General features: G+C 41.9%; 1 protein-coding gene across 2 annotated transcripts in view; it reads left to right on the plus strand.

Moving 5' to 3' along the window:
• The window catches only part of fndc5a (fibronectin type III domain containing 5a), a 48,243-nt gene extending 25,132 nt beyond the window's left edge, over positions 1-23,111 (plus strand). For both annotated transcript variants that reach the window (XM_082516165.1, XM_082516166.1), the window contains 5 exons: positions 1,791-1,906; positions 4,855-5,053; positions 17,982-18,071; positions 18,238-18,371; positions 18,823-23,111. In XM_082516165.1, coding sequence (XP_082372291.1) covers positions 1,791-1,906; positions 4,855-5,053; positions 17,982-18,071; positions 18,238-18,371; positions 18,823-18,882 — 599 coding nt within the window. In that variant the 3' untranslated portion in view covers positions 18,883-23,111. The remainder of the gene's footprint in view (positions 1-1,790; positions 1,907-4,854; positions 5,054-17,981; positions 18,072-18,237; positions 18,372-18,822) is intronic.
• Positions 23,112-25,181: the final 2,070 nt, after the last annotated feature.

A 25,181-nucleotide genomic window follows, 5' to 3' on the forward strand; every position in this document is an offset into this window, starting at 1 on the left:
CAGGTCACATCATCAGTATTCACTTCTCTCATTGGTCACGCCCAATTTGTTGCAGAATGTAATTCACATTGTATCGTCTTGGTCACAACGTCGTTCCCAGTGTGGATGCAGCTTAAGACCTCAGTCCTGCAGACCAGCTGGTTTGTGAGTGGAAAAATTCCAGTCAGTATGCGAGTAGTTGCTAGAGGTTGCCGGGTGTTGCTAGATGTAATTGGTCACAAAGAGTCTGCTGCAGTATACAAAAACTCCATGTTAACTGCTTTGGTCACTAGCATGTACTTAGAATTGTGACCAATTTCATGCAAGCAACTTGCCAACAACCTCCAGCAACCAGTTGGCCAACAGTTGCCACCCAACTCGCCCACCAATTGGAGTTAGCCAAATGGTCGCAAACCTTTAAGCCTTTATGACTGCTGACTTAGACGTTGAGGATCTTTTGGCAGATAGGAGGTGCTAAGAGCCTCTACTCCTCCACATGAAAATGAGCCAGCTGAGGTGGTGCATTCATCCGACCTCCTGGACTGTCACAGGTGAGGTGTTACCAGCCAAACTCGGAATGAACTCCAGGGCAAACACAGTTTCTCTCTTTCATTAATGAACTTTGACCTGCTTGTCAGAGGATTAAGGTCTTAGCAGGTGAGGTTTACTGATGTTAGAAAATTTAATTAAGTAGAATTCATCTGGCATTAAAGTGTATGTAATGGAGATTTTTGCAGGTGAGGTCACTTATGTCAGAAGAATGTCTGTGAAGTTTGGGAGAGTTTGGACTAGATTTCTTTGAGGTATATCAGTTTCATGTTTCATGGCAAAACATCAAAATTCACCAAGCTGCTGAGGTCACGCCCTCTTATGAAAACTCACTGTTTTGAATGTGACCTAAGACCAACTCCTTCAGGCTTCCCTGAACAAATTTGAGGTTGCTGGCATCAAGCGTCTTGAAACTGTAGCCCAAAGTGTAAAACATGACATTTCCTGTTCTCAGTAGGTGGCGCTGTAACCACTGTCAAATATTGCAGTTGAAATGTGTTCGGGGGGTGTAGCTTTATCACGTGTGAGAAGTTTGGTACAGATCGGTCAATGTATGTGGGAATAAGAGCCAATTATAATTTCAAAGCGAATGATTGAAATTCGCTGTGGCGCCACAGAAACGCCCTTAGGTGAAAACTCTAAAGTTCCACTATTTAATATGGCTCAGATCTGTAGTCTAGACTGACGAAATATGGAGCTGATCCGATAAAATCTCTAGGAGGAGTTTGCAACAGTACAACGCCTGGAAATGGCAAAATCTATGCCAAAATGTTACCTTCAATTCAAAATGGTGGTGGTGAGTTGGCACATGGGTCCAATAGACTTTTTGGTATATCTTGGGATGTTACACATGTGTACAAAATTTCATACATTTACGTAAAAGCCCAAGCAGGGGCTCATTTTTCCCCACTTTGTACGGGGCGCTACTGAGCCATTTTGCTGTGCCCAGGTCTCAAACCAGTGAGACCAGTAAATTTTCACCAGGCTTGACGCATGTGCAAAGCTTCATGAGTTTTCAAACATGTTAAAGCCCTCAAAAAGCCAATTCATTTGTCTGGATAATAACAAGAAGAACGGGAGCGATTACAATAGGGCATTCGCACTTTTAGTGCTCAGGCCTAATAATGGATTCAACTGAGCCATTTATTCACGCCACTGAATAAACTTCTGCCATTCTAGTCATTTCACAGAGCTGCTCCTTCGTACTTTAAAACATACAATAACCTTTTCTTCTCTCTCTGTCTTTATCTTTATCTCTGCAGATAGCTTGTCGCCTCCCGTCAATGTGACCATCAGAGAGGTAAAAGCAAACTCTGCTGTGGTGTCATGGGACATCCCCGAGGGAGACCCAGTCATTGGCTTTGCCATCACACAGCAGGTCGGTAACACTCTCTGTCCCCTCTATACCACTGTAACCATTAATGCTAATTACTGTGCTTATAAGCAGTAAAAAAATACATATGGAAAAGCATTTAGCAGATTCAGGCAAGTTTTGGAGGGAATAAAATCATCCAAACCTTTTATTTATTGCAACTCATATTACAATTTTACAGCTAAAGATACAACTTTACTAGATACGCCTGTTCAACTCCTCATTAATGCAAAAATCTAAAGTTCAAACTGAGCAGCAGATGGAGTACAGCAGCAGAAGACTACACCATCTGCCACTCCTGTCAGCCAAGTTCAGGATACTGAGGCTACATTTTACACCACATCACCAAAATTGGACAATAGAAGATTTCAAAAATGTTGCCTGGTCTGATGAGTCTCCTTTTCTGCTGTGACATTTGGGTGAAAGGGCCTGAATTTGGAGTAAAACAACATAAAAGTATGGCTCCATCCTGATTCGTATCAATGGTTCAGGCTCCTGGTGGTGTACCTAATAAAGTGTCCCCTGAGTGTACATGTAAATGTACTATAATGTAGGTACATTCATTAATGCATGTAAAAGATTTCTTGAAGAAACTCCCAAACTAATTCAATTAAGTTGTGGCTTGTCACAGGTTATTGTCTGCCACCTCCTTTCCTGTGTTGCTCCCTCACTCCAAGTCAGAATGCATTATGGGAATCATCAGAGGATACAGCATCCTGTCGGACAGCCTGTCCCCTCGCTGACAGACTATGACAGCTGTGTGACAGGAGAAAAGTCAACATGCAAGCTTAGACACACATCTCTCGCACAACCACGCATTTACGTGGGACAAGTTGCCATCTCGTGGTTGTACAAACACACATATGCACCCGTCCACAGGAGACTGGAGTGACATGTTTGATGGCAGCACTGGAAGCTGGGAAATGTGTGGTTTAAAGCTATAAATAAAAGTTAATAATAAGAAACAATAGCAGAGGACATTCAGCTGCTTTGCAGTTGTTATTGTTCAGGCTGTTCTCATTCACTGGTCATCAAATCCCGCCGTTTTGTCAAAGCTGCTGCAGTCACAGAGATGTATACAATATCAGATGCGGTGTTATTTTAAAGTATGACAAGTTTGAAGCATTCAAAAAGGGTGGCGGTGGTTTTAATCAGTACTGTACAACTTCATCCTCTATCATATAGCGCAAACATCCTCCAAGTCTTGGCAAGAAAGGTAAAAGCATATTCACTCTTTATTTTCTATAACACTAACATGAAATGCACCTGACAATTAAAACTTCAATTCAGAAGTCAAGCACAACTCAAGTGCTCCCAAAAGTCCTTATGGTTCTCCAACGTCTCCCTCCACACAGTTTTGTGTGGTTTTTCCAATGCTAACTGTGCTAGCTGTGGTCGTTGTGACTGTGATTTTAAAACTGTTCCAGGCATCTCTTAACCAGAAACCAAAACAGTTTGCATCCCATCTTAAATCAGCGTTTAACAATAAATGTCCAAAACACAGATGTTTAAATCCGGAGGTCAAACATAATGAGTAAGGATATCACTTCAGGCTGAAGACAGATCTGAGAAAAAACACAATTTAACAACTTAGAAATGTATTTAAATTTATTTTGTCTGTGTCCACAGGTAATGAATGATCCCCTGTCAAATTTGAATTGTGGTGTCCCTCAAGGCTCTCTCCTTGGCCCTCTTGTTTTATAAGCACACTTCCTCTCAGCGACTGTTTTGCCAACACTCTACTATCCAACAACACCAGCAGCGTTGGTAATCTACTTACCCACTTAACGGTGAAAACTAAACTCACCAAAGATAAATCTTAAAATTTACCACCTTGGCCCAAAATAAGCTTTTTTCATTCAGTCTGCTACCAACCTGGGAGCTGTTTTTGAAACCGATCTCTGTTTCAGCCCCCCTGGTTTAGCGCAACAAGAACAATTTCCAGAATTAGATCATTCTTGTCAGCTGCTGAGTTGCATTTATTTCACCCGCCTTGATTGAGGCTAAATGGACAGATACTTTACTTGGCTTTTATTTGAGCACCGAATGCGCTTTCTTACAACAAGCCTCGTTCAAGTGTGTTATTTTGTGCCTAGCTTTCACACGTACTCTCATGGATGCATTTGGATTTACAGATGCTCAGAAGCAGACTACAGTAGCCGGGGATTGCACCACCAACCTCGAGATTAGTAGACGATCCGCTCCTGAGTCATACCAGTCATCATAACTAAAGCATTTCCTTTGGGATTAATAAAGTTGTCTGATACTGATCCTGATTGTGATAAAAGGAGATAATACCTTTTATAACAGCATCAGTCAGAGCTCACATCACCGGCTCAAGCTGATCCAGAACTCTGCTGCGTGAATTTTAACTGGCACCATGAACACATCACTCCAGTTCTGGCAAATTTACACTGGCTGCCTGTTAAATGCCAAATTGATTTTAAAATCTTACTAATCACTTTTAAAGCACTAAATGGCCTTGCTCCAGAGTACATTAAAGATTTATTTACTTCTTATGTGCCTGGGTGTTAAATTGGTGAATGGTTATTCCAGCATCTTGGCTAGTAATCAAAGAGCTCCCGAGCGGCGGGACCACTGAGATCAGAGTAGCCACGTCTTGATTGTTTTGTCTTTTTTTAAGTATTCTCGGGAGGGGGGGGATTGATGTGCATATGTTTAATTTGTGTGAAAAACTTTGTAATTTTGAGAAAAGTGCTTTAAGAGTAAGTTTTTTGTAATTATAATTACCAACAAGACAGGAAAGACTGATAGAGGATGGAAAAGTAACAAAGTCGGGAGGTCAAAGGAGGTGACCAGGAATTATAAAACTGTACACGGAAATAAAAAATGAACAGGCAAACCCAGAGCCACGGTCATTAAGTTTAATTTTAGTGAAATAAAGTGTGAGTGTGAACGCCGGTTGCATGTGTCTCTCTGTCACCCTCCAACAGAAGAAAGACGTGCGCATGCTGCGATTCATCCAGGAAGTCAACACCACCACGCGATCCTGTGCATTATGGGACTTGGAGGAAGAGACAGACTACATTGTGCATGTCCAGTCCATCTCCATGTCTGGGACGAGCCCACTGAGCGAACCGCTGCGCTTCCGGACGCCGAAGGAGGCCGAGACTCAGGCCTCTAAGAGTGAAGGTGAAGCGTGACAGCGCCACGCATGCATACGCATCCACACAAATACACTCCTTCACCCAACACGTCCACACTTAAAAGAAAAAAAACCCTGAATCTGTCGGTTTTCCAGACATGACTGCAGCGGGGACTTGGCCTTTTGGCAGCATTGTGACTGATTTTGTCCAAAGACCAATAAAAATCAATAGAAACACAAACCATGAAATGAAATTTCACAAGAAAGTGCTCTTGAAGCTTGCCCCCTCTAACCACAACTCGGGAGTAGAAGAGCTGAGAGGGATGCATACTTCACTGTGTATCGACTTGCCTTCGTGGCCTCACCCAGCACACGCTCTGCACAACTGCACTGTAAACCAAAATGAGGAAAGGCATTTATCAGACGCAGGGAGGAAGCAGTGGGAGCTGTGAGGGGTGGGGAATCGATGCGCTTTTGGCTGAGGCGCTTCTCCGACTATTCTTCCTCTCATTTACACTCATGTCTCATGTGAGCTGCAGCTTCACTCCGATACTTCGCAAAATGTTGAGCCAGAAAGAGTCTGAACTTCTGTTCTGGTGTTGAGCGGGCTGGCAGAGGCATGTAGAACACAAAAACAATCATTGCAGAGCGGTGAGGCGATGCTCTCGCCACCGCCGAGGCCTAATTAGCACGGGATGTGTTGTCTGTGTGTTATTTGTGTAGCTGAGAAGAATTTACAGAAATCAATAACAGCACAGATAAACGTGTGCGCTTTCATAGCAGCCTGTTCTCTTTCTGTCCGTGCACGTGCTCGTTTCTTTGAGGTTTCAGGACGCAGTAGCGGTTTTTGATACGGGCGACCGCCCGTGTCGCCCGGGGCGGCATCGTGGTGAGGGCGGCATCACGGACATCGGCAAAAAAAAATTAATTGCTCGTACTCATGCTGCCCCGACATCAGCCAGCGCATATTGGGAATGGCACAGGCACTGATCGGTTTTCTATCGCCCATTTGCTGGGAGTAAGGGCGCCCTCCGTTTGTGAGGTGCGCCTGCTGGAGAGGGCGGGGCGGCGGGGGATTCTCTGACCGGCTGGAGCAGCGTCTAATAACCAACTCGCAAAATAAAACAAAATAAAAACAAAACAACAAACACGAAAACACCAGACATCATGATACAGACTTATAATTTGCACCAATGTTTTTTCGAAATTCTGTACGCGAAAAGTGAGCGCGAGAGCCCTCAGTGCGCCTGCTCGCTGCTGAAGTCAAAGTAAACTTTATTACAGTCCAGTATATAGAGAGACAAGACGATGATGCTCCAGTTACAACAGTGCAAGTAAACAAACAATAAATATAAGAAGAGTAAGAAAATAAATATACACTTTAGGACTAGGGGTAAAGGGATCAATAACAATTTAAGATTTATATTTTATATTTTGATGATTTAATGTCTCACACACAACCCGTGGAAAGGGGTTCATAATGATGTAAATCCAAGCCCATTATGTATTCATGATTTGAATCCTGGGTTGTGTGAAATCCCAGAAATACACGCCAGAGGAAGTGTTTGCCCGGGGCGCCAAACAGGCTAGGACCGCCACTGTCAGGACGTATCTTCTCTCCTGCTGTTTTCAAAACCCTCAAAGGCAGAACAATGACTTCAAAATAAACACAAGTGCTTCGTATCCACAAGTGCACACTCTGAGTTTCACCAGGGGCAGAAAAATGTATTAAATTATAACTAAAAATAAAGCTCGTCAAATTCTGTCAGTCCATAGCTTTTGTTGACACAGCTGCTTTTAATCCATAAACCACAAAAGCTATTAAAGAACTTGAATCACCAGTATCAATCCAGTATATATAATTTAGGTCATTTTGATTTGTTTATACAAGCTTAATGATCTAAATTATTTAGAATAGGGAAGAAACTTGATTTGGGCGACCCTTAACGTAACGTGGTGGTTGGTGTCCGACAGGCGGGTCTGAGTGTTTCAGAAACTGCTGCTGTGCTGGGATTTTCCCAGACAACCATCTCTAGGGTTTACAGAGAAACATCCCAAGGTAAAATATCTAGAGAACAGCAGTTCTGTGGACAACAGAAAACTGGGAATGTTGCCTGGTTTGATATGTCATTTCCGGATCAAAGGTTAGCATAAACAACATGAAAGCATGGATTCATCTTGCCTTGTAGCAACAGTTTAGGCTTCTGGCACACTTTGGCCCTCTGAGTACCAACCGAGCATTGTCTAAAACACCACACCCTATCAGAGTGTTGTTGCTGACCATGTTAATTCCAATCACAGTGTATCCAGCCAGCAAACTGGTAAGTTACATATGGCCTCCACAGTCACCAGATCTCAGTCCAACAGCAGACCTTTGTGATGTGCTAGAATGTGAGATTTGCATCATGGTGCAGCTGACAAATCTCCAACAAGTATTTGAGGCTGTCTGTGAGGAACGTTTTCCCCACCTTTTGAATCTGTGCCATGAAGAATTAAGGCAGTTCCAAAGGCAACAGGAGGTCAGTCCAACCTCCTGATCTGGATGAATCAGTGACATCTAACTTGAAAACGGGTGATAACAAGTGGACTTGCTTTACAATTGTTTTCCTACATGCAGCTGAAAAGCTTGCAAAAAGCATTTTAATTTTAAATGAGGACAAAAAGTGACCCAACTTAACCTCAGGATAGAGAAAGAGCTCCTGTCTTTAAGCCGAGTTAACTTTCTCCTGGTATTTCCTTCACATTAACTTTTGTTGTTGCTCAGACTAATCAGGCGTGATGTAATTAGTAAGCTTTGGAAATAGGTGGATGTGGTTAGATTTTTACACAGAACACAGATAGATGAATCTTTGTATTCGCCGTACAGACAAGAGAATATTAGTAGTGTTCTCGTGTGACTTTCAGTAAGAGAGCAAATTATTTCCCAAAAGGTCAAGAAGCACGGGTCATGTCTGTGTTTCAGAGGGCGACCCCCCGCTTTCTTAAATGAGTCGGGTGCAGGAAGTCTGCCTCATCCAAAAATCTGCAGGTTTTGCACAAACACACACACAGAGCCCCTAATTTGCTGAAAAATGTTGCTTCACACATTTGAAACTATCACAAAGCAAATATCCACAGAGAGCACGTCTGTGATTCATCATCCTTCACTTCTACTCAACAACAGCTTCACGGTTTAGCGCGACGACACACATCCGTCTCTGTCTCATTTGCGCTGCTTGCTCAAGGATGTCTGTTTAATTAGCGTAGCTGTGTTGAAACAATAAAAGCTTTGATGGCAGATGAGAAGGTGTTCTTCAGTCAACATTTTGTAATTTATTAGAAAATCGCGTGGATAGGATTTGGGATCTAGTATCTAGTATGAAGGGTAATTTTAGTTTAGAGAGATCTTCTTAAATCCACCCAGATATGTTTGGCTTTTATGATTAAACACTTTGTCTTTCTCTAACAAGACAAATGGTCGTCATTTACCACTACATCATTTTTCGCTCATAATCCTGCCAATTTCCCTTCAGAAAAAATGGCTAAGCTGTGAGTCCAGACAGTGGGACGAGAGCTGTTCGCTTATTGAGAATGACTGACGGACAAAATGTGCCATGGAGAGAGAGAAGGAGTTTGTCTTTCACTGCAGATAAGTGCACAGGGTACAGAGTGTGGAGGGAGAGCGTCTCAGTGCTTCTCTTAGTCCTTTGTCTCTGTATGACAGGCGAATGTCCCGAGAAGCAGAGAGAGGCTTTCACCATCCTCGCTCAGCTGCTCAGCCCTTCTGTTCTGCAGTATCACGTTGATCTCAGTGGAAAGAGCAAAGGATGAGCCTGAAATGCTGGATTATTCCGCATTTCTTCTCGTTTCCTCTTTCACAATGGGTTTAAGCTTCGGGAGATCAAAGGAAGTAAGAGAGAGATGAAGGGAGAGGGGGGGAACTGAACAACCTGTGCACAAAACAGCAGGAAGAGAGGAGGGGAAACAGAGTGGCTGACAGAAGCAGCCACGGCAATACAGGAGAGAGAAATCCTGAAAATTAAATTCTGCTGTCAGAAACACACTGTGTGTGTGTGCGTGTGTGTGTAGGCTTGTTTACATATCTTTGTGAGGACCAAAAATTAAAATGTTACTATACTTGTGGGGACCAGCAGTCACTTGTGAGGACAAAAGAGCCTGTCCCCACGAGTTTGAAGGCATTTTTGAGGGTTAGGGTATGGGCCTAGGGTAAGCATTATGTCAATTAGATGTCCTCACTAAGACATCAAAATGAGAATGTGTGTGTGGGGGGCACAGATGTACCTGTGTAACCTCTCAAGGAAATTTACAGACTCGCAAACATGGAGAATAAAAAGTTCTGGTGAAAAGGTTCATCGTCTCCTCAGATCTAATAAAGGTAGAAACTTCTCTCTCGAAGCCTAGGATTTAAAAAAAAAAAATTCTCTTTTGTCATGAAGAATTTTGATCTGTACGTGAAAACTGGGCTGCAGTAAAATACTGGAAGATATTTCCCTTAACAGCAACCGTCAGCTCAGCTGGAAGCCTGGAAAAACACTCCTGGGGTGTATTTGAGTCACATAAAACAGAAGAAGGATCCTGTGGCTTTGGTGCTTTATAGAAATAAGTTGATTTTGATTTGGCAAAAATCAATCAGTTGCTTTCCTCCCAATAATGAAATAAGAAATATCAATAGCAAGCGAAATTATATGCGTTAAGGAAGAAAGCTGGGATGTTTTTAGCCGACCTTAGCTTAAAACTTGAAACAGAAAGAATGATAACATATACCCAGCATGTATACATAAATATATGAGGTTGCACATGTGGTGGAATGAGACTGTGTATAAAAGTCTGGCTTGTTCTTTTATGAGGATCCATCTTGAGTGAAACATTTTCTTTATCTCCATCTCGTGTTTGGATACTGCGCAGCGGGAACCTGACAGAGAAACTGAGAGTATCGTGTAATCAGCACAACCCTGGACCTGGAAACCAGAAAGGGGGGGAAATGATTTTTTTCTTTTAAGCCAAAGCTGAGAAATCTGACTTGTTCTTCATCAAAATGACATCAATCAGAGACAAAATGAGACAAGCAATTCTTTTAATTAAATTAATTTTTAAAAGGGCAGCACGGTGGCACGGTGGTTAGCACTGTTGCCGCACAGCAAGAAGGTCCTGAGTTCAATTCCTCCATCAGGCCGGGGTCTTTCTGTGTGGAGTTTGCATGTTCTCCCCGTGTTTGCGTGGGTTCTCTCCGGGTACTCCGGCTTCCTCCCACCGTCCAAAGACATGCAGCTTGTGGGGATAGGTTAATTGATTAATCTAAATTGTCACTAGGTGTGAATGTGCGAGTGAATGTCAGCGTGAATGGTTGTCTGTCCCTATGTGTTAGCCCTGCGACAGACTGGCGACCTGTCCAGGGTGTACCCCGCCTCTCGCCCTATGACAGCTGGGATAGGCTCCAGCGCCCCCCGCGACCCTGAAAAGGATAAGCGGATGGATGGATGGATGGATGGATGGATGGATAATTTTTAAAAGACCACTTTTCCCAATTTCTGTTTTGTTTGTTTTCCCTGTTTGGAAGTGAAGAGTGAAGAAAGGCAAACAGGTGAGCAGGAGGTGAAAGTAAATATAAAAAAGCTGCTCATGAACACAGCCTTTAAGGAACAACTTATCTTTCATCAGCAGGTGTGAACAATGTTCCCTCTAAGCTGCAGGCGTGCGCAATTGCGCACTGCTGGCACGGTCTCTGCGCACAGAAAATCTGCATTGCACACAAAAAAAATCTAACCTGAATTGAAATGAAAGTAAATAGGTAAACTATTCTGTTTTGCAGTGTTAGTCAGTAAGTGACTGGCTGCTCCCATATGGGATTAGAACGATGCCACCTTATCCCATAGTCCAGCCAATGATGCGATTCACATTCGTATATACGCAGCTAATCAACGTGGTTGACAGGCTATGACAGCGTCCTTATGTGCCGACACCGGTGTTTTAGCTAGCAAAACGGCGTGGCTGCTGTGGAGTGAAGCCACGTTAATGACAATGTGTACAACCATTGGAGATGTGAGCAGGACAGACGGAACAATTGAGGGAAAAACTGTGGACTTTATACCAGTTTTTAAATTGTGTTGAGAGGACACGTAAAACCAGAGTTATGATAAAAATATATGCAATTTTTTTCCTGAATACTATCATTGTTTATATTTACTGTGAGAAGAAAAAACAGCGTTTTATAAGCAAAATGCTCAAAAGCCTGTGAGCAAAGACAAAAAAAAAACAAAAACCCACGCTTCCCTATTGGTCGAAAAATGATATGGCAACACGGCATTTAGTTGTTTAGGAAGGGGGGGAAGTTTTAGGAGTGATGGCGGTGTTTTGAGATGTGAGAGATTTGAGACGTTTAGCGCAAATCTTGTGTAGTTAGTGTGTAGTGTAGTTTTGTTGTGTGTGTCAGAACAATGAGGCGACTGCTGAATGTTACAGGTGTTACAGCAGTGATACATCTCCTGTTGTCAGGCCTGCAGGTATCAGGCTGTTGTTCTCCTTTATCTCATAGTGGACAGAAATTATTTTTTGGAGTGGCACAAATCATTTGTGTGGCATCAGATTTGATGCAAAACAGCTGATTGTTCTGTGAATAGTTTGAAATGTTTGTTTAAAAAAACGCCTTGGCTGCATTTGTAGGTAAACAGCTGCAAAAAACTTTGTTGTTTGCAAAACTCAATTACTTTTTTGAAGAAGTAACTATATAATCAATTGCCCAGCATTGGTCATTATATACTGTATTTTGCAGACAGAAAGTTACAGACTCTCTCCCAGACCACAGACTCATAATACAAGTCAGAGCTTTATTAAAAAAGAAAAGAAAGTTGTGTTTTCAAAATTGGAGTTCAAGTTATTTTTACTTCCAATAGTGTTAACATGCTACACAGATCATGAACAAGATTTTTTTTTAATTTTCATTGTAAGTGGGCTAAAGCAGTTAATTAAAAGTAGTCTAACATAAATGTAAATGCTGTAATTTGATTATTTTAATAAACCATGTGACTTGGATGGATTCGATGCTGGCGTGACCATACTGCACACGTCTGCTGTTGCTCACAGTGGTCCAAGGGACGCTCAGGGAGTTTGCTCAGACACGTGAGAAATTAGAGGGAAGATTGAGTGTGAGATGTTATTTAGTTACATAATGTGAATTGATAATCAAAGGCTGCATGTTTCCTAAGTTGTGCCAAAAAAGAGCAGCAGCAGTCCGGACATATCAACAAATAATTAATCATTGTTTGACAAAATAAGACTGGATGGTGGAGGAAGTAATTACATCCTTTAGGCTAACCACATTTTATTATTTATTAAAGCCACATGTTAAAAATGTAGCTTAAGCTGCAGTCACACAAGGCAAAAGAGTTGTTGGAGACGCTGGCACAAACAAAATTATAGCAAGCGTGTTTAATGAATCTGCAGTCTTTGGTTGCTTTGAAGACGGGAGCCAGGTTTGCAACCACTGGGACTTAACTTTGGTGTGTGGGATGGACCGAGCAACGAAGGAAACTCAGGCACAGGTTCAAGTCCAAAAAAAAGTGTTTTGTTTTTTTTTATTTAATCCCAAAACATAGTTGGTTAAATCATACAAAAAAAAAAAAAAATCTAAATCTTGGCCCATAAGAGGTCAAAATAACAGAACTCTACTCAAAGTTAACAACAAACAATACTGATAACTCAAACTTACTTACCTAAGGAGGCAAAGGGGAAACTTAAATATTTGTGAGCTGATCAGCCCACAAAAACACAAAACAGGGGTAAAACACACAAAACCTAACTGAGACTAACATAACGAACTCCAATTCCCCCCCATGATCTCAAGTTATGGAATGAGCCAATTTGCAGTTTTCCATCTAGGCTTGCTCCGCCCCTTTTCCACCTCTTGGCTCCTCAATGAAGAGACTGGAGCAGCTGCAACTAAGGTAACTCAGAAAACAAAGAGATTCAATCATAAATAACAGTGTAAACTAAAATGTGCACAATTATTTTAGAACAGTGTTATGCAAATTAATTCTAAACCAGAACCAGTTATTTATTATCCTTTAAATTAAATCTTATATCTAAAGAAAGAAAATGTGAATGCAGTGTCCTTGTTGTTGTTGGTAATATTAGGTGGATATTACCACAGTGTGGCTGTAACTGCAGCCATCACAGTGTGTTACAATGGCAATAAAACAAGTCATTCTGCTATTAGTCTTTAAATAGGGTCGAGTTGGCACTTACATGTAATCTGCTTGTGCTAACATAACAATCAAGTATAAGTCAGGGAAATTTGCAAACATGTTTTGATCAGCATAAACACAAACTCACATAAACTTTTTAGCTTCAGAGTCCAGCCAGAACCTCGAAGATGTGGAACAGAAATTAAGGAATTGCTCCACAAATAATGATGCAGTTGTTGCATGATGGCAATTTAACTGCAAAATTACACAGCGTCTTGGCAACTTTGCTTTGATATGGGAACATAACAACAATGCAATCAACTGGTAAGAAGCTGAGTCGAGTCCCAAGTGTAATCTTATGACAATCTCTCTGCATTTCTAAATTTGGCAACAATTATTTGGAAAACTTTGATAATCTTTCCGAGACTGCACTCAGTCTGAGTCAGACTGCAACTGTTTGGAGGCAAGTTGCCTCCCACGAGAACGAAAACTGGCAACTATCTTGCAATTAAAAATAATTAGCCCAAACAACTTCTATAATCAGTTGCTGGACAAATTCAGTACTATTGCCAGGAAACCACTGATTTTTTTTTTTACCACGGAGCTCGCTGTCCTATAGCGTGGTCGTCCTGCTTTCTGCCTATGTCAACAAGCCTCAGTAGACATAAAGCACCCATCCTTGGTTCTTCTACTCGTTAGTCCCTCTCACCTGACAGAGATGTGAGTGGAGAACAGTCGATGCAACAGGCACTGATCAGAATGAGACGTGCTGGCCTCAGAGCTGTTACTTTAGTGATGTGAATAAAATGTTTGACGTGTCTGCATCATAAATAGTTTTGTTACAGCTGGATTTTATGAGCTCAGGTGGAAGAGTGTTTATACTTCATGCCGCTTTTAATTAAATTCACGGCATGCCAAGATGTGACAGGATATAATGTTTTTAATCACACAGAGACAGTGAAAAGGAGAAAGTCTGATCATCTTAAATAACTAAGAAAGAAAAAGTTTTCATTTTTTTAAAACCATGATTGATCTGTCCCAGCTGTGCACTGCACCTCTTTTATGCACTGAAGGTAAAAACACTTCTGCAAAGGATGCACCTGTGTGTCCTCAATTACATCTCCTCCTACAGACTCCCCTCTCATCTGTCCTCCAGATGCATTTAAAAAACCGAGAGATCCTTCATCACAGCGTAATGAGACCGATTTCTGGGTTAGAGACATGAGGATGGACATTTAGACCTCAATAAAATAAAAAATAAATCAGTCTCCTTTTAAATGAATGCTATTCATTAGTTTCCAAAATGCTCTTTCCACGGGAGACGACTTTTAAAAGGCCAACAAGGCTAAAATATTAAAACTAAGTGGAACTTATTGATGGCTGTAACAGATAAAACCCGCCTGGTGTCTGGATCTTGGTCAGAAAGCATCAGAGGTGTTTTAGAGCAATGCAGTGAGCCCCAGTGAGGCCAGCTTGCAACAGTGTCAGGTGCCCAGGGCTGCTGGACTTTGATTATTTAATACAAGGCAACAGAGGCCGATCGATCAGCAGAAATGCTTGATGCTAAAAGCTACTGGAGCGTGGGGTTCCTGCCACACCGGGCCCTCCAAATGTCACACACTGCATCTAATAAGAGTGCTCTCCACGCTGCAGTGAACTTTATATCAAGCCTGTGACTTCCCCAGCACTCAGCATTGAGGAAGAGTTGTTTGTGCTGTTGTTTTGCTCAGTGGATGTCTGCAGGCACCCACAGGCAGACTTTTCTGTTGATGGTCATGACTTCAAAGATGGAATTTCATTAAGGCTGGTGTAATTAAAGAAGACCTATTGTGTTCATTTCCAGCTCCATATTTCTATTCTTGGATTAGAGTAGCCTTTAATGTTTCACAGTCCAGTGGGACTATGTTGAGCCTCTTAGTTTATCCTCTGTAAAACAGGCCATTTTAGTTCCTTTTCCCATCTCCTTTAGCCAACTTTCTAAAGCCAAGATCAGAGGAAAACTGTCTGAAACAGTGTTTGGTGAGAGCAGGGTCAAGTCTGACCTCAATTGTACATATTCATTATATGTAGCTGCAACTGCAGCAGCTATCCGGAAGCAGCTGGATAGCGTAGCGGTAAGACTACACACCTTTGGCGCAGGAGTCACAAGTTTGATTCCTGCTTGGGTGAGTCTGTATCCAGTGAGCAGTGAGGGTTACATTCCATTCCTGTGCAATCTTCCACAACACACATGCTACGGCAAGGGGGAGCCAGGACGCCAGGTCAGGGGGAGGCTGTGCTGACTCCCAAGCTAGGAGAGAGACCAGCTGTATATTTTTATAATACTTACTTTATATGTGTATAAGTAAGTATAAGTATTCATTTGTATCTTTATTCATCATGAATACTAATAAGATACTAGTCTTAGATATAAAGATACTAGTAGATATTAGTAGATACTAGTACTCTTAGATATTATATCTAAGAGTACTAGTATCTTTATTTAGATACTAAATAGAATAATTTTAGTGTATATATATTTATTTATTTTATCTTTATTTAGTAAAGATACTAAATAGTATTTAGTAAAATAAAGATACTATTTAGTATCTTTATTTAAAGAATAAAGTATCTTAGTATCTTAGATATTAGTATCTTTATATCTAAGTATCTTACTAGTTTATTCATTCATGATGAATAAAGATACAAATGAATGATGAAGAATGATAATACTTACTTATACACATATAAAGTAAGTATTATAAAAAATATACAAATATATAAATATATAAATTTATAATATATAAAAATTTAATTTGAGAATCTTTTTCAGTTCTAAGAGCTACTGGTGGAGAAAAGGGACATGGACCCTGAGCCAAGGTGTGAAAATGGCTACATGGCAACATTAATACAAGATGTGATATATATATATTGATGTTCATGTTGATATCAGCTGGATAGTGTAGTGGTAAGACTCTAAGCCTTTGGGGTGGGAGTCACAAGTTCAAGTCCTCTTCAAGTCCAGTGCTTATCTCTCATGGTGATGAGGTACAACACATGTGCTACGGCAAGGAGGAGTCAGGACGCCAAGACAGGGGGGATATCGTCCTCCCCGAGGTTGGCAACGTCAGGAAGAAGCAACATGAGTCTTTTCAGCTTAGAATGTTGGTTTGTTGAGAGAGAGATCAAGAATATTGAGAGCACAATGAGAGTCCAAGAGTACTGAACTGGTGGCATCCTTCAAAGGCTATGTGGTGCTAGGAGACATTACTCAAAAGCAACAGCAGGCTAAGATAATCAAATTACCTGTGTAGGATGTTAACACATGGAAGTAGAAAAAAAAGTATTTATTTAGAATCAAGAACCTATTTTTTACTCTGTCGTGTCTCAAAAAAGTAATCCAGTTACACAGGTAGTTTGATTATCTTAGCCTGCTGTTGAGCATCTTGAGTAATAGTTCTCCTAACACCACGTAGCCTTTGAGAATTATGGCCACCAGTTCAGTACTCTTAGAACTCTCATTGTGCTCTCAGTATTCTTGATCTCTCTCTCTCTCTCAACTAAACCTCACATTCTTAGCTAAAACACTCATGTTGCTTCTTCCTGACGTTGCCGACCTCAGGGAGGACGATATACCCCCTGTCTTAGCATCCTGGCTCCCCCTTGCCGTAGCATGTGTGTTGTGGACGATTGCATAGGAATGGAATCCTCACTGCTTACTGGATACAGACGCACCCAAGCAAGAATCGAACTTGTGACTCCTGTTCCAAAGACATGTAGCTTTACCGCTACGCTATCCAGCTGCTTTCGGATAGCTGCTGCAGTTGCAGCTACATATAATGAATATGTACAATTGAGGTCAGACTTGACCCTGCTCTCACCAAACACTGTTTCAGACAGTTTTCCTCTGATCTTGGCTTTAGAAAGTTGGCTAAAAGAGATGGGAAAAGGAACTAAAATGGCCTGTTTTACACAGAGGATAAACTTACCAATAGAGGATAGAGATAAAGATACCAATATCTTACCAATATCTACCAATATCTAAGATACTAGTAAGATATTACTTTATTATAGCTAACTAACTAGTATCTTAGATATTAGTATCTTTATTATAGATACTAGTATCTTTATATATTAGTATCTTTATTCATCATGAATAAAAGATTCTTGAACTTTTTTTTCTCATTTGTGTTTTTTTTTTTTAAATTACATGTGCACTTAGGTAGACATCACCAGGGTATGGAGTGACACATCAGTGTGTCTAATGTTGTGGTTTATGTGCAAGTATACCATCAACACTGACAGAAATACTTTGCAATAGCTGTCCTATGTTGTGACCACTATGCATGAAGGGCATGGTCCCTCGCTATAACGTAGTTCACTCCTGTACAGAATTCATTCAGCTTTTCAAATTTACATAAATCTTCGATCGCTAGCAGTGTGACTCTGAAGTGCTGTACTGTATGTTTGTACGTTTTCTCCCCAACAAACACAGAAATGTCAAAAAAACACCTGCAGGTGTCTTTGGTTTCATTCTATAATACTGGACTTATTTTCTACAAAGGTTTGAACTTTGAGTGTTTAAACAAGAGAGAACAGTGTGAAAATGTTCATGCCTGTCTGAGAAAAGTGTAAAAAGTGTGTAGTGAGGGGTTTTAAAGCCTTAAAACATCTATAATATAATAAAAAATAAAGTTGGCTACTTCGCAGATTTTATCTATTGCGGATAAATGAGATACCACTGTAATATATATTCTCTATAATGTTAGTTTTTTAATATAGGCTAATTTCCTGTTTCCTCTAAAATCTTTTTTAGACGAAGTAACAATGGAGGAAGTGGGACAGACGACCCAGCTGCGGGCTGGGGAGCTCATCATCATCGTGGTGGTACTCATCATGTGGGCAGGTGAGGACAAACCTGTTCAGTAAACCAGGATCAGACGGCCTTTGTGTGGATTACACTCGATTTTCCCAATTTTCTGTAAATACAACACAAAATCCAGCTTTTAATGTTTAGACGATAACAATACCCAGATTTGTCCGATCATGAATGCGAACCATCTCTCCCCCAGGTGTGATCGCCCTCTTCTGTCGCCAGTATGACATAATCAAAGACAACGAGCCGAACAACAACAAGGACAAAGCCAAAAACTCCTCAGAGTGCAGCACTCCCGAGCATCCGACGGGGGGGCTGTTGCGCAGTAAGGTATAACCCACCCCCCTCCCCTCCTCCTCTCCCCGGGTGTCTCCCCCTCAGCGGCGCCGGGCAGGTGAATGGTCCCGGCCACTTCTAGACTTTTTTCCACTGACACTTCATACGCTCCCATGGTGTCATCTGAGCGTCAGGCTAAAGCTGAACATTGCTCCAACATGGCGCCATTACGTGCATGACTACGCAGCATCAGCTCGCAGAAGCCCTCGAGTCATGGCTTCCAATAAGTTCTAATTGATCAATGCACAGAGCCCATTTCATAACCATGTATCGTGTGCTGACAGCACAAGTCCAGAACTAATCTTTATTCCTTTCACTCTCCTACAAACATCAATAAAGCATCCAAGTAGCAGCAGAGGCATCCTCATACTCATTGAATTTTATTGTGCAACTCCTAAGTCCTGCGGTCGTCTCATACCTGTCGTCTTCTTCTCTCCTCCCACAGTTCCCCAAGAACAACAACAATAACAATAGGATGCCATCTGTCAACATCATTGAGGTGTGACTGCCAGGACGTCTTCTCTTTACCTAAAAGACTTTGTGTTCTCACAAACAAGCAGGCCCCTTTTAAGCCCATCTGCTTGTCAGGATGACGCTGGGACTCTGGGCCCCTCGGCAGCGCCTTCTCTCCTTCGGGCCTGGCGCCAGAGCGAGGCCGCAGGACTCTGGGTGTCGAGCATGCTCCCTCCGCCTGCGCCGGTGTGAAAAGCAGCGGCTGCTCCGTGCTCAGTGACTACTGCACTGTGGGGCGGCAGCGATTAGAGCCGAATGGCTCTGGTGTTGGAGAGACTGCAGATAAACAGGCCCCAGGGACCAAAGCTGATAAACAGAGCCAGAGACCTTTTCATTCTCTCTGTCACCTTCTTCTCATCGTCTTGCAGTGTGTTATCAGTGACCGCAAAACCTGGGCATTTCCCTTTTCTGGGTTGAAATCGTCTCCTCTGCTTTAATCTTTTATATCCACGCATAACTTCACCATTACATGTTGCATTCTGTACTCTTAAGTGGGCTGTTAGGGTGTAGTTGTTTAAATTTTTACAAGGTGCCACCAGTACAGTTTTGTTGTTCTGGTATTTTTGTTTCATTGATCCTCTCTCGGGCAGAAGCTCTTTGCAATCTTGTGGATTCACTTGTTTTTTTTTCCGCCCCCTCAGGGAATCCAGACTCTACCACCTGGCTAATTTATGAGATGTTTCTAAAATGTGTTGTGACAACGCCAGAGCAGCTTTTGAGAGGGCTGCTACCAAAGCTGAATCACCAGGACTCGATCAACAAGATAAAAACACTTAAAAGGAACCTCTGATCTGAACAAATATTCACAATAGAGTTCATGAGAAGCCAGGTTTCATCCTACTTCTTGTCCCTCATGCTTTTATTCTGAAATGTTACATTCCATGTCCAGAATGAGCCCTTTAGTATTCCCTCGTGTCTTTCTCTCTGAGGGGGATGAATCTCAAAGCATTCTGGAGAGGAGCAGAACTGCCATAATGGAGTGCATTCATCTAATTAACGAACTCTAAAAGGGGCTGGACTCTCGGAAGAAGTGGTCTTTCCTCTTCAGAGACACACAGGAGATCTCTTATATCAGCAATAACAGCCCTCAGAGGAAGTGTAGAATCGAGGACTCAAACGCCGCAGCCTCTTTGAATAAAATCCCGACCTCTCAGCATGTTGTAATGTTCAGGCAGACAAATGAACTGCACGTCCAGTTTGGAGGGAATTAACTCCGAGCCCCAAACGTCCTTAAGCGCTGTTGTAAAAACTTTGGTTTCCAGTGGTTAGCATGGGATTTTAAAAATAAACTAAAAAAAATAAACTAAAAAAAATAAATCTTTTTTTTTGTTAAATGGGGCCCAACTTGCAACCCTACGATTTCTTTGTCACCAGACAGAAGGGCTTCTATTCAGACTTTTTCACCAGTTTAAAGTCAACATCTGTGCTGAAACATAATGGTATATGGCACATCTGGGAGCAAAATGACGCATTCGAGGGCTGATTCAAACTCAGTAGTACTGCCTTAAAAATAAATCACACCATATGATTTATCTAATAAGATGGAAGCCCCTGTATCTCACACCGTGATATTTATCTTCCACCCAGTATTTAAATGTGTGTGCAAAGAAAAAGGGAAACATTACAGATCGATGCCGTGTTGTCTGAAAAGCTGGAAGAGGTGGCTGGCCTTTAATGTGTAAATACATTTAAAATTCCACTCTTGTTTGGTAGCATCAGTCTGAAGAGCTTTTAATGAAATATGACAAGACTAAATGGAAGATATATAGTCTCGTATTGTAAGAGGGTACCGCTACTGCTAGTGAATTTTTTTTGTTTAGACACGGCTGTTAAAGTCCTGTTATTGAATGCGTTTTTCATGGCACTCCTCTACCGTTATGTGCTTCTATTATGTCATTATGCTGTTTATGTGCATTAAAAAGAAGAGTGTTTTCGATGAGGGACACAGCCCTGGATATTTCACATAATCACCCAGGCGTGGTGTTCGAGGGCCATTCAAGCTGCTGGGAATCCGTATCGACGGGCAGCTTCTCATTCTGTGATGCACCGACTCGTCTTTTACTGCGAACGCAACAGGTCCCGGCTCCTCAGCCTTGAATGCAGTGGAAAAGGGAGGCAGTTAAGAGAAAAAGCAATGAACAGAATGAGTAGACTGATAACTAATGCAATGGCAGGTTTCTATCACTCACGAGCAGCGAGCCCTGCTATTTGCTGCACACCATTTCCCCGGTCTCCTTTCCCAATTTCTTCCTCTTCACCGCAACTGTCACATGAAGGTTTAAAATGTGAGTCTGTCTAATGTAAAGGTCTCTCCTGACTAACACTTCTGTCTAGCCAGGACAAACTTTGGGAAATTTTCTGTGAAGTGATCACCACTTTACTTAAAACACTTCACTCAGCTGAAGGCTGAATCCGTTTTATCCCCCCGGAACATTTTCCCCGGTGGCAGACTCTCCGATCAATAGGCATCCGTCCACACAGTGAAGGATAATGACGAGAATCGTCTCCAATGATTTCTTTGAACATCCAACAACATATTTATCCCCTGCATTCCCCGAAACAGTGAAAGTCCTTTGCTCCTCTTTGGTATCGAGTCAGCTAGCAACGTATGAAGTTCATTTTAAAAGTTGTGATGATGGTACGCGTGTTGACACTGTAAATACTGTATTCCTTATTAAAGATTTAAATGTAGGGCTATCGTGGCAGGTTGTCAAACTTTACCAATAAATAGTTTGACATTTTGGGAATTTGCAGTTACACGAGAAGATCGACACTTCTCTTAGCAGCTGGTTAAATTACAGCCAACACATTCTCAAAGTAAGGCATCGAATGCCAGCACGTTGCTATCCTGGGGTAGAAAATAATCCTGTTTTGTCAGATGCTACAAGATGCCCTATGGTGCTGTTACCTTAATGCACCAGCCACAGCCACCACAACACAACAGTCCAGTTTTAAAGACCCGCAAAGTGAACATTAGGAAGTTGGAAGTTTGGGTCGTCTGCTGTTCCCGTTGGGAGCTTTCTGTTTAACTCTTCAGTCGCTCTTCAGCTGTGTAATGAAAGCTGGAGCTTCTTGGGTTAGAGTTCGCACTGGGTCACTCCACTTCACTTTCCTGTCTAATGTTTGATCCGCAGCTGTCCCAAAGTGAATGCAAAACCAAGGGGTCCTATGCTAGTGTCCAAATTTCATGATTACAATTAATTTCCGTCTCACTAACCTCATAAGTCCCAAAGAACAACTGTGTGCATCTGTGAGAAACCAGCAGTTTTAACAAAACAGCAGTATTTGCCCCCTGGGAATGAGAATGGGTTGCTGGCTCGAGCAACAGTACAAACGCGGAAGCGCAGTCAGTCTCTTCATCTAACTAATGGCTGAGAAAGCCATCAAGTGGATGTCTGAAAGTGCCAACCCTTTCCCTTAAGGGTTGCAGCTTCAGCAGCTGAGCACTAGATGAGCTCTCCAACTTAATACATGAAAATTATTTATTTGGTTTTACACACAAGTGTTTGACCATGTTTAACAGCTACACAGTGGCATAACATGTCTAATTAAGTGGAAGGCATCTGGGTATCTAATTAGAGTCCACTCATTACAGACAGTGGACAGTGCAGTTCGCTTAGCCCATCGCTGCTGCTACTGAAAAACTGATTACTGGGATTTAAGTTGGCTGAAGGCAACACCCAGCTGCTACCACTCTGACTGGAACAGGTTAAGCAAACGGTGGCCAGATGAAAAATCTTTCCTTAATCGCACTCGACAACCGGTGACGACAGCACGAACTCAACATTCCACGTGAGCCCTGTGGCGTCAAACCACTCATTAAAAAAGGCCCGAAACCTTTTCGCCTGCTACCGTTTGTGCTAAATCAATGCCTGAGAAAAAAAGAGGGGAGACGATGCTCTGTTGCAGTGACGGACCGTTTCGCAACAATCGCTGGATTTTAACAACACATCATGTGTTTTGTTTTAGAGTAGAAACATGCCTGGAAATACATGAAGTTTGACCGTTTCATTATGGGATTCTTGAAATTTAGGAATGAGGATGACGAAGAAGCATGGTTTAGTAAAAATTAACTGCTTTACTAGTGCTATCATGTTTATATTCATTGTATGGAGTGTACAGCAGTCATTGCTTAAAGAGGGCTAGCATGGTTTAACTATTATGCACAAGGTTACACAACTTCAATTATGAAGAATATGGTGTATGCTTACTTGTGTATGCTTAAATAAAATATCTAATATTTTCAAAATAGAGGTGTGTGTTTGCTCCTTGTTAAAAACCATGAGGACAGCTGGTAATGCACCAGAGAACAGATGCGACTGGTGATTTCTAAGCTTTAAGAAAAGAAAAATAATATATATTTCAGCAAGAAAAAAGCTTAAATTCAGCAGACTACAACTGACAGGCTTCTCCTACGTTTAAATAAAAATACAGTTTAGTTTCACGGTTGCTGTGTGTTACGTTTCGGTGTTGTCAGTGTTTTGTTTTTGCGTGACTGTCATGTGTTTCCTGTTTTACTTTGAAGGTCTGTTGTTATCTTAGTGTGTTCAGTTTACGTTTCCTTGTCTCGTCAGGTCTAATTTGCCCCAGCTGTGTTTCATTCCCTGATTGCTCCTATGTATTTAAGCCCTGTGTGTCAGTTGGTCATGGTTGCGATCTCCCCCGTGTTGTAAATAGATTTGTCGATACTTTAGTTTTGGGATTTTGGTGGAGAGCTGTAGTTTTTTTCTCGTGTGTTTTTTTTCCTTATTTTTATTTTCATACGTTGCACGCCGGTTGCCTAGGCCGGGGTGTAACACTGTGGAGGAATCAAAGTTTGACAAAGAGATGTGTCCTGCTGAAAAATGCAGCCGTCAACGTGGTTTTGGGCGAATGCATTTGCCGTCCAGTCAGCAGCTAAGAAAACGTGCATGAATTCGTAATGGCTCAGAAATCAATGAGGCTTTAGCAGCGAAACGACAAATCACTCGAAGCCTACTCGAGTCCAACATTAGACTGCATTTGCTTTCGCATGTATCAATACGAGAGCGACCGCCGGCTCGACTGTTTGGCTGAGCAGGCGAAACGAGGCGGTGGGATTTTATAGCTGACTCGTTATTTGTAGTCTGTTTTGACAATTCCCAACACAGCTGCAGGAAAACTGTGAGGCACGTCAGGTAAACACAAAGCTGTGTTACTGCCTCCGAAGGAAAGAGGAGGGGAGGGAAAGTATAACACACAAAATAAAACACAGCTGGAAGGTGTGGATCAGCGCGCCAAGTGCCCTGCAGTCTGCAGTTTCACGAGGCCTATGCTGACACACACCTACATACCTTCTGGCTGGCCGGGCGGGGACAGGCTGCCCTACTATCTGCACAGACGGGATTACTTTAACCGCATGCATTATTCGTGGAAAAGACCCCTGCTCCGTGCTTCTGGGCCGCCTGTGTTCACCTGGGCTGTCAGAATAAAACTGACAAAATGCAGCATTATTCACCAAACATTAACACGGGAAGACAACTGTACTGGGAGCTGAGCATTATTACGATGACTCTCTGACTCTAGGGAGTGGGTTCTCTGCTAAGAGCCGGTGGCACTTACACTTTTCATGCAAGGTTTAATGAGAGCACAGTGCATTGAATCCACCGAGCAGCAAAGAGTACAAAGAGGTCGCTGCTGCTTTACAATAAAAACAACAACAATTTAAACGAATATCTATAATTTAAACACCTTCCTGTTTAACCCCAAGTTGTAGTGTGTGGCCAAAGAGGTAATTTGATTAGCAGTTAAAAGAAAAGGTATGAAATCTCCACCATCAGGAAGATCCCTCAAACCTCAGGAGAGGTAAACGCTGCTCTATATGAATTAATACAGTACTGCACAAAAGTCTTGAGCCACCATCACTTCTTTGTTTTGATTCCAAGCAGTCAGACTTCCTAAGAGTTTTTTTAAGGTGGCTTTGAGGAATAGTTCTCCAGCTTTCTGCAGGTCTTTCAAAGTGTTTCTTTGGACACTGGCTGCTTTTTCAACCATTTTCAGTCCAGACCCTGTACCTGAGCATTTTCAAATGATTATTTGTTTGTTTGTTAAGCTGCTTAAAACTAAACTATGACTCACTCAAGGGAAAAAAAAGAAGGGTAACGTAAGAGACTATTTTTAATTGTATCTTTAGGCACCTTGGTAGTAGCAGTCTGTTGCAGAAACTTGTCATTTGTTCCCACCACAATACCATCTGGAAAGCATTTGATTGGCAAAGCTTCATGTTTCCAACATGATAACGATCCCAAACACTTCCAGTCCAGTAAAAGCAGA

The sequence above is a fragment of the Aulonocara stuartgranti genome (genome assembly GCF_965226115.1).
Source record: "Aulonocara stuartgranti genome assembly, chromosome: 19".
NCBI classification, from domain to species: Eukaryota; Metazoa; Chordata; class Actinopteri; order Cichliformes; family Cichlidae; genus Aulonocara; species Aulonocara stuartgranti.